We start from the raw sequence: 12,916 nt of genomic DNA on the forward strand, positions 1-12,916 counted from the left end.
CGGAGAATACCGGTGGCTCATGATTTCTCGGACGACGCGCGAGCGACACGCTCCAAAGTGTTCACCAGAGCTCTCGGAGTGGCGGTGCAGCGAATGAGCCACCATGTAGTTGATCTCCCGCCGCAGCCGACCTGGTGCGTTCTTCTGACGGGGCGGACAGGTCCACTCCATCGAGTGCGCCTTCAGGTGTGAAACCCTTCCACCTGACGCCATGGGAGCGGGTTTGGTGGAAAGAGCCGATGAGTTCGGCTTCGAGGACTGCCTTGATTTCGTCATGCTTCTTCTTGAGCTCATCAGGCAGATCCTCGTACTTGACCGGAGTGCCTTCCGCCATCTCGGATGTAGATGGCGATGTTGTGGATGTCGAAGGTGGTCCCACCGGGCGTGCCGTAATGTGTTGACGTCGAAACCCCCCGGCGGGCGGAGACGGGCAACACGGTAGAGCCGGGAACAACTAGGGCTGCGGGCCGGCCCCGGTCCCTCGGAGCGACGGCCCGCAAAGCCTCCCCGGTCGCACGTCCGATGCTATCGCAAGGGCGTGCCACCCGACCTATACCCGGTCGGGAAGGTGTGGATGATGCCTCGCTTAGTTTCCTGCGGGGCATACACGTAAACATTAAATACGAGCCTCGATCGGCTCTCGGGTTATCCCGTGAATCGGCTCAAAGAGCCGATCCACCCATGATTCGGACGGGGTGTCCGAATATATGGTGGTCCCGCTTGATCAAGATAAAGCTGATTAGATCTACGACGATTTAGGGTTTTCACCGCATAATCGGATCATCCTACTCACGATTGGGCCTCGCGCTCGCGCACGGTGACCGTGAGCCGATCCTAGACAGGGCCTAAAAACCAACACGAGGTTGATCCCCGAACGTCCTTTCTAGGGCTAGCAAACGTCACCCTACACGCCGCTGGATCCTCCAACCCTTTGTAAGGCCTAACTATTGCGGATGTTAAACTAATCCTTGATGAAACAAGGAGCAACCGTAACGGATCAGATCTACTAAACTATGATCAAGAGGGGTGCCGCCCCTACACCTGAGATAGGTGTAAGGGCGGCTAGATGTGCAAGGGTCGCATAACGAAAGCATGTAATTCGAAGAACAATGCTAACCCTAACACATCTAAGATAACTACGTTGCTCGCCATCAAAAAGGCTTCAGCACGAGCAACGCATGAACAACGTGGGCAGCTCGTGCTGCCTAGATCGCAAGATGCGATCTAGGCAAGCATGGTGCTTACCGGAGAAACCCTCGAGACGAAGGAGTTGGCGATGCGCCGAGATTTGTTTGTGTTGAACGTTGGTTGTTGTTTATTCCATAAACCCTAGATACATATTTATAGTCCAGCGGACTTTCTAACGTGGGAGATCCCCACCGTGTACGAGACAAACTCTAACTTTTAATCTAGATACAATCTACTGTAATTAAAGATACACGGGCAATCTAGCCCAAATTTTGCATGTAAGGCCGATTCACGTATTTCTTCTATATATATATATTCTTCCAGTCCATCTTGATCGCGGCCCACCTCTGACTCGGTCAAATTCTGGTGATAACAGATACGTCTCAAACGTATCTATAATTTCTTATGTTCCATGCTACTTTTATGATGATACTCACATGTTTTATACACATTGTATGTCCTTATTATGCGTTTTCCGGAACTAACCTATTGACGAGATGCCGAAGAGCCAGTTGTTGTTTTCTCGCTCGTTTTTGGTTTCGAAATCCTAGTAAGGAAATATTCTCGGAATCGGACGAAATCAACGCCCCAGCATCCTATTTTTCCACGAAGCTTCCAGAACACCCGAGAGCCACCAGAGGGGAGCCCTGGTGGGCCCAGATGATAGGGCGGCGCGGCCAGGCTAGGGCCCGCGCCCCCCTATTGTGTCACCGCCTCGTCAGCCCTCCGACTCCGCCTCTTCGCCTATTTAAAGGTCCCTGACCTAAAACCTCGAGACGAAAAAGCCACGGTACGAGAAACCTTCTAGAGCCGCCGCCATCGCGAAGCCAAGATCTGGGGGACAGGAGTCTCTGTTCTGGCACGCCGCCGGGACGGGGAAGTGCCCCGGAAGGCTCCTCCATCGACACCACCGCCATCTTCATCAACGCTGATGTCTCCCATGAGGAGGGAGTAGTTCTCCATCGAGGCTCGGTGGCTGTACCGGTAGCTATGTGGTTAATCTCTCTCCTATGTACTTCAATACAATGATCTCATGAGCTGCTTTACATGATTGAGATTCATATGAGTTTTGTATCACTATTAGTCTATGTGCTACTCTTGTGATGTTATTAAAGTACTCTATTCCTCCTCCACGGTGTAATGGTGACAGTGTGTGCATCGTGTAGTACTTGGCGTAGGCTATGATCATAATCTCTTGTAGGTTATGGAGTTAATTATTACTATGATAGTATTGATGTGATCTATTCCCCCTTTCATAGTGTGATGGTGACGAGTGTGCATGCTATGTTAGTACTCGGTTTAAATTGCAAAGATCTATTATGCTCTAAAGGTTACTTAAATATGAATGTCGAATGTTGTGGAGCTTGTTAACTCCGGCATTGAGGTGCTCTCGTAGCCCTACACAACGAATGGTGTTCATTATCAAACAAGAGTATATGTAGCACAAAGGAAGAGAACTTATTTATTTATGTGATCAATGTTGAGAGTGTCCACTACTGAAAGTATGATCCCTAGGCCTTGTTTCCAAATACTGCAATCATCGCTTGTTTACTGTTTTACTCGCATCTTTACTTCCTGCAATATTACTACCATCAATCGCACGCCAGACAAGCACTTTTCCGGCGCCGTTACTACTCGCTCTTATTCATTCATACCACCTGTATTTTACTATCTCTTCGCCGAACTAGTGCACCTATACATCCGACAAGTGTATTAGGTGTGTTGGGGACACAAGAGACTTCTTGTATCGTGATTGCGGGGTTGCTTGAGAGGAATATCTTTGACCTCTTCCTCCCTGAGTTCGATAAACCTTGGGTGATCCACTTAAGGGAAACTTGCTGCTGTTCTACAAACCTCTGCTCTTGGAGGCCCAACACTGTCTACAAGAATAGAAGCACCCGTAGACATCAATGCCTACCGCCAGGTCTACAAGCCTAGGGTTCACGTTGGGCGTCCTGCTAACCTGGGGCACGGTCCCACGAAAAGGCTTCCTGCGTTCTTAGCACAACCCTTAGTAGTAATGTAGTGATGTGGCTTGCCATTTACATTGATGTGGCTATGAGAGGACATTTGATCAGACGAATGATCTGCAACTGCCCGATATGGAGCTTCTCCCATACACATGTATAAAGAATGGCTAGAGCTATCCTAATCGTTAATATTTCAAATACTAGTGGTGGAACCAACACCCCTTGGGAGCTCTTTTACATATTGCTACACATCACAACCACATTGGCATGCTCTTGTTCTTATTTAGTAGTTTAGTTACTTTTATTGCTCTAGTTTACTATTGCTCTAGTAGACTCTACAATTACTTTCACTCTACTTACACTCTTTCTTGGAATCAAGGATAGCTTACATGCATTCTTTGGTGAATGGTAACAAGGGGCATAAATACCATAGCCGGTAGGCTCTTTGTGGGATCGATAATCTTATCTAAACTAGCTACATCTACATGTGCACTTGCAGTCATCAATCCCTTAGCACCGGGCCGTCCGTTGAACGTGTGTTTGCCCATGCGTCGAACACCCTGCAAAAAGGGCTCCACCCTCACTGTTGCTGGCAGTCGCCTCCTAACATCCAATTTGACTGGGCCATGGGGTCCTATTAGGGATGTGCACGCGTTCCAAGTGGGAGCCACACGGGCGCCGAGTTCTCGGGTTCTCCGGGGAGTTGTCCCCCGGGGCTCCTATCTTACTCCACTCTCTCCAGGGTATATTCGTGATGCGGGAACATACACGGTGACCAGTGCCTTGCCGGGGAAGTGGACACCGACCTGGTTCCAACTGTCCTGAAAACTAGAAACATAGGATGCTAGTAACCAAACACCCTACCATTGTATCCATCGAGTCTAGATTTTCATAGTTTGGCAACCAAACGTTGGGCACAAGTACTGCATCATGCAATGTAAACAACCAAATTTTGGTCCTAACAACGTCTCTCGGCTTGTCCCAACTTGGACAATTTGTGTTCGCCTGGCTAGAGAAGTAATGTAGGCAACCAAAGATGGTCACTATGTATTTCAGAACTCGGAACCTTAGTTGACTGAACCACAAGAGAGTGTTATGGGGTATAGTTATTTTTGATACTAAACTACTAAAGATCGGATCCCATGAACTAAGATGTCCTCGCTAGCTTAGATATATTACCTCACTCTATCCACATCCATGTAGAATCGAAGACGAAGTCCAAGTTCGCAAAGCACCATAATTTCCCACGGCGAACATCTATTCATGTTTGTCTTTCCATAACTATGCCAAGATAGCGTAGGTAATTAACAAACAGAATTGCATCCATGTGTATTGAAGAAGTCAGAACGTAAGTTGACTGACCTCGAAGAGAGAGTGTTATGTATTACTAAACCACTAAAGATTGTTCCCATGCATCGAGATGGCTTTAGTTAGTTAGGATCTTTCACCTCACATCTCCACATGCATGTAGCTAGTGGAAGACGAAGTCAGATTTAGTGAGATATCGTACATTTTCCGATCGATATCCCCCGATGTTTGCATCGTCATAAATATACTAAGATAGCATAGGATAATTAACAACTACATGCATTCATGGGTATTTCAAAAGTCAGAGCTTACATGGGTATTTCAAAAGTCAGAGCTTAAGTTGACTTCCTGAAACATTGTGTTATGGAGTATAGTTGAATGATAATACTAAACAGTCAATTAATTATATGATCTAGTGAATTAAGATGGCTTAGCTACCTAGGGTTTGTCATCTCAAGCAAGCAAAACATATTTCTCTCTTCATATCATTATCTCTCGTTGTTTGTGTTGTCATAACTATCCCAAGATATATACTATATCATTGGCTAATTAACAAACTATGCCACGCTTGTCGGGAGTGGTGTTTTGGAACATGGGAGCATATGCTCCCTATATTTTGAAATGCATCTTACACATATTTTAAATTTCAAAAAAATTGAAACAAAAAATTTGCACGTACATCTTCACGTGCTACGCGCTCACAAAGTTGTTTCATAAAAAATGAACTTATCATGTGACGTGTGTAAAAAAGACAAAATTCAGTGCTGAAAACAATACTTTTCACAGGATAAGTTTTCTCTTTTTTACATAGACCACAAAAAATATTATTTTTTCGTGAAACTTGACGCATACACATATATTATGGAGATGTACATGTAGATTTTTTTGTCAAATTTTTTCCACACTTCAAAATATGTTTTGTTGGTAGTGGGAGCATACGCACCCGGGAGCCGAATTGAATTTCCGACGCTTGTCTGTATTTCACAAGTAAATAGTTAAGTTTACTAAACCAGAAACAATGTTATGGAGTATATTTTAATGTCAACACTAAATCATTAAAGTTTGAATCCCGTGAATAACAGTGGCGTAGCTAGTAGCTAGGATTTCGTCTCCACATGCATGCAACTAATCCGGGATGCGGTATGTGCTAGCTAAACACCGTACTTTCTCTAGATCGATATCCTAAGATATTTGCGTTGTTACCATAAATATCTCAAGATAGTGTAGGATAGTTAACGAACTATAGTGTGCTCATGTGTGTTTCACAAGTCGGAACTTAAATTGGCCGAATCGGAAGAGAGCTATGGAGTATAGTTTAACGTTGATACTAGACCATTAAAGATCAGATCATGTGAGTTAAGATGGCTTAACTAATACTAGTTAGGATCTGTCACCTCACTTGTCGACATGCACACAGCCAATTGAGTGAGCTAGCAAAATACTTTACCTTCCCAAGATCAATATTCACTATGTTTGTTTCCTATAACTATCCCAAGAAACCTAGCTTACTAGTTACCACGCATAACATAATGTACTATATCCAGTTTCCACTAGCTTGCCAACGAGGTGCTAGTACGGTGTGAAAAAATATAAAAAAAATATAAAGACGATCACCTCCTGGCTTCAAAATCTCGACCTCGCTCTGAACAATTGTTGGATTTTGGCATTTTGCTCACGGATTAGAACTCGTTCGCACATAAAAACTTGTACCCACCTTCTGATTTTCTTATCCTCTGACCTCTCGATGCAAATCTTTGATGGAGACCAAAGTGACCTGGGTTGTATATACACACAAACTAGGAAACTTACTAACGATCTTAGTACTAAGTTAATTTAACACTTTCTAGGCAAGATTATTGCTAACAGAGACGTGTTGGGTAGTGGATAGTTCGCAGGCGGAGGCGACTACGGTGGTAGAGGAGTATGCGGCGCTGGGACCGGATGATTTGTAATATCCGCAAAGACTTAATAACACCACACATACATAAACGTATGTGTGATGTCCAAATTCATACACAAACTTGTAAACTGTGTTAAATTGGTACACTAACTTGTCATATGAGTGCAGTATTGGTCCAAATCACTCTAGTGAGTACAGGTGGAACCTGTTTCTTTTGTGAAAACCCTCTAATTTTAAGAAAATCCATGGAGCGCTAAGAGATCGATCTGAGATCCCTCCTTGTCGCCGCCGCGGTGGGCGTCGTGATGCTCAAGAGGACGTGCATGTTTCTGGCAATATAGCGGCTGTTGAGGCAGGCCAGCGTGGACGCAGCCCGGTTGCTGTCTCCGCCTGATCGCCACCCACCGCCACGCTATTGGTTAACAACATGTCGACACCGCGGCCGTGACGGCGATCGAGAGGACGGCCTTGTTGGCCGGCATGGCGATGACCCCTACAGGTGCTAGAGTATAGCTTGGGCAGCGACGTGCTTACGCGCAAGAGTGCATGATCTTCAAGTACGAGCCAGTCGTGGAGACGGAAGATGTTGGTTTTATAGCAAAGATCGATGCGTCTAGCAGCAGAATAGACACGCTTGACGTGTAAATCTAGCAGTGCAAGAAAGCAAGCAGCTCGATGGATTCCCGTATGTGAAACTAAAACAGAATACCCCATCTAGGCGTCTAGTTGGTTCACTTGGATCGATTCCGCTCAGTGACTTGCTCGCCTATTGTCATGCACGTTAGATCAGGGAGATGCCCACGTTGTCATCGAGCTGTAGCATGAAGCATGAGCAGGTGGAAGCGGCATGGGAGGCTGGCTAAGCTGACGGGGTACGGACGCCGGCCTTTTCGGTGTGGTCCAGCCCGAACATAGTAGGATGACATGGTCTAGGCAAAGAAAATTATAACGTCGAGATAATATATACATGGTTTTCTAAAAAAAGAAACGGTGCCACATGTCTGCACTAGAGAAATTTGGACTAATTTTGCACCCACAAGACAAGTTAGTGTACTAGTTTACCACTATTTACAAGTTTGTGTATGAATTTGCACGTCGTGGACAAATTTATGTACCTGTGGTGTTATTAACTCATCCGTAAACTTGACAACACTTGGTACAAACGAAATTCCGGCAGTGCGCTAGCTGGCTGTCACTACGGGAGAGCACACATGTGCCGACGGCCGCCGTGTGTGCCGACGGCCAAATATCGGGGCCGTCGGCACAGAAGCATCCGGACCGCGGCGACAAAGATGGCCGTCGGCGTTAAAATGGCCGTCGGCACAAGCCGGTTGTGCCGACGGTCACCGTCGGCACGATTCCGGCCGTCGGCACAGGACCCGGTCCGGCCGTCGGCACAACATTTTTTTTCTTTTTTTTTTACTACAGACCTGTGCCGACGATTATACCGTCGGCATAGCTTTTTTCTATTTCTGCACGACAGTCTTCAAAAAATCATAACTAAATCATTCTAATTGAGAAAAATAAGTGTAATATATCAAATTTTGCATAAAAACAAGATCTATCATAGAAAAATATAAAAAATGGAATATTTCAAATACCTAAACAAATATTTTTAGAAATGAGCTATAATGTTCGAGGTTTCATGACTTTCACACACGCCAAAAATGAAAAAATTGTCGCTCGTGGGTCGGATTAGAAATCCGCGTCCGGGGACTTGCTTCCCATCCTAGGGTCCACACACGTGCCAAATATGATCTCGTTTCGGCAAACTATGACATGCCGAGGCCGTTTCCCACCTCATTTCCCCTAAAATCCATAGAACTCCGGACGTGATAGCCCTTTTCGTGAAGGATTTTTCAAAATAATTGTGGTATCCCAGTTTTAACAAACGGAATAGTTACTATGACATATAAAATGATGTCACGCGGCTCCGTGGGATTTTTGGACTTCGTTCAAATTGTCATCTAGCCAAAACAGGACCCCCGGGACATGCGGTATCGCCGTACCGGGCGTGCGGGTGCACCCATTTACGAACAAACTAAACGGACAAAAATTAGCACATATAATGATGCGTCGTAGAACTTAAAACAATTTTTCCGGAATTTCTGGAGCGACGGATAGTTCACCCTAGTTCAAATCTGGTCAGTTTCCAGCGAATTCGACGGGACACCGCCGGAGGCCGCATGGGTTCCCAAAATGCTAACGAGTCCACATGTCTTGTGATAGGTGGTGTGTAGGTGGTCTACTATCATTGCACGGAGGTTTCATGTCATAGTAAAATACGCCCCATGTAGTCTGCTTCACAAATAAAAACCGTTTGGGCACGCTAAAAATGAAAAGATGGTCGTCCGTAGGTCGGTTTAGAAATCCACGTACGGGGTCTTGCTTCCCATCCTAGGGCCCACACACGTGCCAAATATGATCTCGTTTAGGCAAACTATGCCATGCCGAGGCCGTTTCCCACCTCATTTCCCTTGAAATCCATAGAACTCCGGACGTGATAGCCCTTTTCGTGAATGGTTTTTCAAAATAATTGCCGTATCCCAGTTTTAACAAACGGAATAGTTACTATGACATATAAAATGACGTCACGCGACTCTGTGGGATTTTTTTGACTTCGTTCAAATTGCCATCTGGCCAAAACAGGACCCCCGAGACATGCGGTATCGCCGTATCGGGCGTGCTGGTGCACCCATTCGCGAACAAACTAAACGGACAAAAATTAGCACATATAATGATGCGTGTTTGAACTAAAAACAATTTTTCCGGAATTTCTGGAGCGACGGATAATTGACCCCTAGTTCAAATCCGGTCAGTTTCCAGTGGATACGACGGGACACCGCCGGAAGCCGCATGGGTTCCCAAAAAGCTAACGCGTGCACATGGCATGTGATAGGTGGTGCGTAGGTGATCTACTATCATCGCACGGAGGTTTCACTTCATACTAAAATGCGCCCCATGTAGTCGCTTCACAAATAAAAACCGTTTGGGCACGCTAAATATGAAAAGATGGCCGACCGTGGATCGGATTTGAAATGCGCATCCGGGGTCTTACTTCCCATCCTAGGGCCCACACAGGTGCCAAATATGACCTTGTTTCGGCAAACTATGCCATGCCGATGCCGTTTCCCATATCATTTTCGATAAAGTCAGTCAAATTTAAACTAGAGGTACTTGATCTAATGCTCATGATTTTTGGGTAAGTTAACTTTGTAGGTTCAAAAGATGATATGGATGTCATATTTGTATTCCTCTCATTTTTCTGATCAATTTAGACATATTATTTGCCAAATTCGCATTTACTGATATTAATTATTCCTTATTAAATAAAAAACAAAAAATAAAATCATTTAATTGTATTTCAAATTCTATATTATTATTATTTATATATATTCATTGTTGTTTACTTAAATAATTGTTAAGAATTTAAAAATATAGAGGTGTGACATCACGGTCAAAGGGTTAATATGATAGATATGGTAATATTAACATCAAGGTGTCATTTCTTTCAGGGAAGCTCATCCGAAGAGAACCAAGAAGTTAAGCGTGCCGGGGCGGGAGTAGTGTGAGGATGGGTGACCAACTAGGAAGTTTGACCAAGTGCAGTTTGACCTAAGATTAAATGTACTAAGTGTGATTGTGAAAGATTAACAAGTAAAAAAGTAAAAAAAAGTAGAAGAAGAAAAGTGAAAAAAAAATTAAATTTTTTTGACCAAAATTTTTTTTTGAATATTTTTTCGTAAATAAATTTGAAATACTATGCCGACGGTGTTACCGTCGGCACAACAATCTATGCCGACGGCCAGTCTGTGCCGACGGTGATCGGGCAGTCCCCGACCAGAACTATGCCGACGACGCTATGCCGATGGTCACCGTCGGCACAGCCTGTGCCGACGGCCTTCTAGGCTGTGCCGACGGCTGGCGGCCGTCGGCATACAATATCTCTCCCGTAGTGTGTATGCACAGTCAACACTTAATTTGCTTCATCGTTTATCATATACTACATGAGCAGCGGTAATGGCCGCAGGGTAGCTACAGCTAAACCGCGTCTACCTGCACCGACGAAACATAATTCATCGTTGCGCATCCTTTACGAATCTAAATGCAAGTAATGCACCTAGATCGATCAACGGGATCCAGACTTCATGTGCATGCATGATATCGATCACTAGGTCATACGGACGAGTACAGGAGGCACATTCTTTCATGTGGAAAGAGGTGTAATGAATCATCCTACTTCTCAAGAAAAAATACACATCGGCTCCAAAATATTTGTCGCACGTTCAACAAATTTAAATGTATTTTAGCCTATAAGTTCAGTAAATTTGCGACAAGTATTTATGACAAGAGGGAATACAATATCACTCTCTGAGGAGATGTAATCTCTAGCTGATTAGCTAGGCTTTGATACAAGCCAAGCAGTCGCTTACTTCAGACCCTTCCACAGCTGACCACTTGTAGTTAGTTGACTGTTGACTGAATTAAGATATGGAGAGATCTGTTTAAGCATTTAATGCTACCTAGTTGAGGTGCAAGTCAACTGACTGCATGCTACCCTGTTTACTTATCGAATCACCAACTGAATTCAAGACCCAAAGCGTGAGTTTGGTGTGCAAATATCGCCATGCACGGCCTAGCTCCACCGCTATATAAGCCAACAAAACCCTCAGCATCCAACTCATCTCACACTCCACCAAGCTCACAAAGTCACACACAATGGCTACTAAGCTTGCAGCTCTTGGCTTTGTTGTCCTCCTGAGCATTGGGTTCACCAATGCTTCGAGGATGCTCGCTAGCTCATCCAGTGCATCAGGAGGAGGAGGTGGGGGAGGCGGCGGAGGTGGTAGTGATGGTGGGAGTGGTTGGGGCTCAGGAGGTGGAAAAGGTGGTGCATCGGGATATGGTGGAACTTTTACATATGGGGGTAGCCAGAATAACTATGCCCAGGCAGCTGGTGGAGGAGGAGGAGAAGGCGCCGGTGGTGGTTCAAAGGGTGGAGCCGGATCTGGTTCCGGGTCTGGCTATGGTTCCGGCACCGGTGCGAGTGGTTCGGCATCAGCCCCTACCGGGAATGGGTATGCCAATGCTAATGGTAATGGTGGGGGTGAAGGCCAAGGTGCTGGCGCCGATGGAACTAGCGGAAAAGGGTCAGGGGAGGGTGGCGGTCAAGGAAGTGGTGAGAGTGGCGTAGTACTAGCACCGGCTCCTGGTGCTGCTGGTGTCAGCTACTCTGATGCGGGCGGCAGTGGTACCGGTGGTGGCGGCGGAGACAATGGAAATGGAGGTGGCAAAGGAGCTGGAGCTGGGCAGGCCTCCAGCGACGAAACTTCAGGAGGCAGCGCCAGTGGACAGGGTAGTGGCGACGGTGGTGGCATTGTCAAGGGTGTCGCTCAAGGTCCAAGCATCGGTGTTGGGAGCGGTTCTGGCTCCGGAGGTGGACAGACCGGTAGCTCTGGTACTTCTGGTTCGGGCTATGCCACCGGAGAAGGAGCTGGTGGTGGTGGTGGCGCAGGTAGTAGCGATAATGGCGGGACAGGCAGCGGTGGAGGGACCGGGTCTGGATCCGGCAGCGGAGGATACCATTAAACCATGGGTTTCAGATAAACTAAAACCGGAGTCCAACATACGTTCCTAATCTTTTCATTTTACTAAGTTTCTCTCCATTTTACGTTTTTATTAGGCTCATAATAAAGGGATCCATGTATGATTCTAGTGGAAGTTAAGCAGTAAAGAGAAATGTACCTATTTCCACCTTGCTCCCTCCCATGCTCCAATGTGTCACAACTACAAATAACGCACTAGAAAGGAATAGTGTGATGTATGCAATCGCACACCATTGAAACATAAACAGTTTGTGACATGATAAAGATCACACACAATTTTAAAAAAATTCAACCGTATGCAATGCACCGCACATGGTTTGGCTGAATGAATCGTGAGCTATGCAGCACCGATCACACACGGTTAGTACGCACAAGAATAATTGTGTGTGGTTCACTGCATAGAGTTTACCAAAAAAAAATAGTGTGCGATCTTTCAGGTTCCAACCATTTGCATTTGTTTGACCTTCAATAATTTAGGTGCCGGCCTGTCCCAAACCTTGAAGCCCTGTACTGAGGATTTGTATCTTTGTGTTGGCAAGAGTGTAAACTCTCTTTGGTTGCTTTTGACACTCTTCGTATGGGAAGGCGTCAGGAATCACGTGATAAGAAGAGCAATGATTTTACGCTCTATCTTCTTATGGTCGCCCGTTGGAATGCTGTTTTTTTCGAGAATACACCGTGGAAAGTGTATTGATCACATAGAAGAAGGTGTCAGAAGGCCCACACTACTTAGTACATGCTGTCAATAAGGGTGACAGCTCCCAGAGCGAAGCCTAATCTCCATCCCTCCACGAAAAAGGAAAAGGTTCAAGAAAACCGAAAGTCTCCGAGCGGAAAAGCTTAGCTAGACGTCAACTATGGAACTCATCCTTGATCCTACCCCTAATAGCTCGAGTCATTGAACACCACCTCATTCCGGTGCCTTCAGATGCACCAAAAGATCA

The 12,916-nt window shown here is 45.6% G+C and overlaps 1 protein-coding gene across 1 annotated transcript; it reads left to right on the plus strand.

The window, feature by feature from the left end:
• The first annotated feature begins 11,085 nt into the window (after positions 1-11,085).
• Positions 11,086-11,955, plus strand: LOC124648831 (putative glycine-rich cell wall structural protein 1). Its single transcript, XM_047188526.1, has one exon. The coding sequence runs from the start codon at positions 11,086-11,088 to the stop codon at positions 11,953-11,955; it is 870 nt and encodes a 289-aa protein (XP_047044482.1).
• Positions 11,956-12,916: the final 961 nt, after the last annotated feature.

The sequence above is a fragment of the Lolium rigidum genome, chromosome 4 (assembly GCF_022539505.1).
Source record: "Lolium rigidum isolate FL_2022 chromosome 4, APGP_CSIRO_Lrig_0.1, whole genome shotgun sequence".
Classification (NCBI taxonomy): Eukaryota; Viridiplantae; Streptophyta; class Magnoliopsida; order Poales; family Poaceae; genus Lolium; species Lolium rigidum.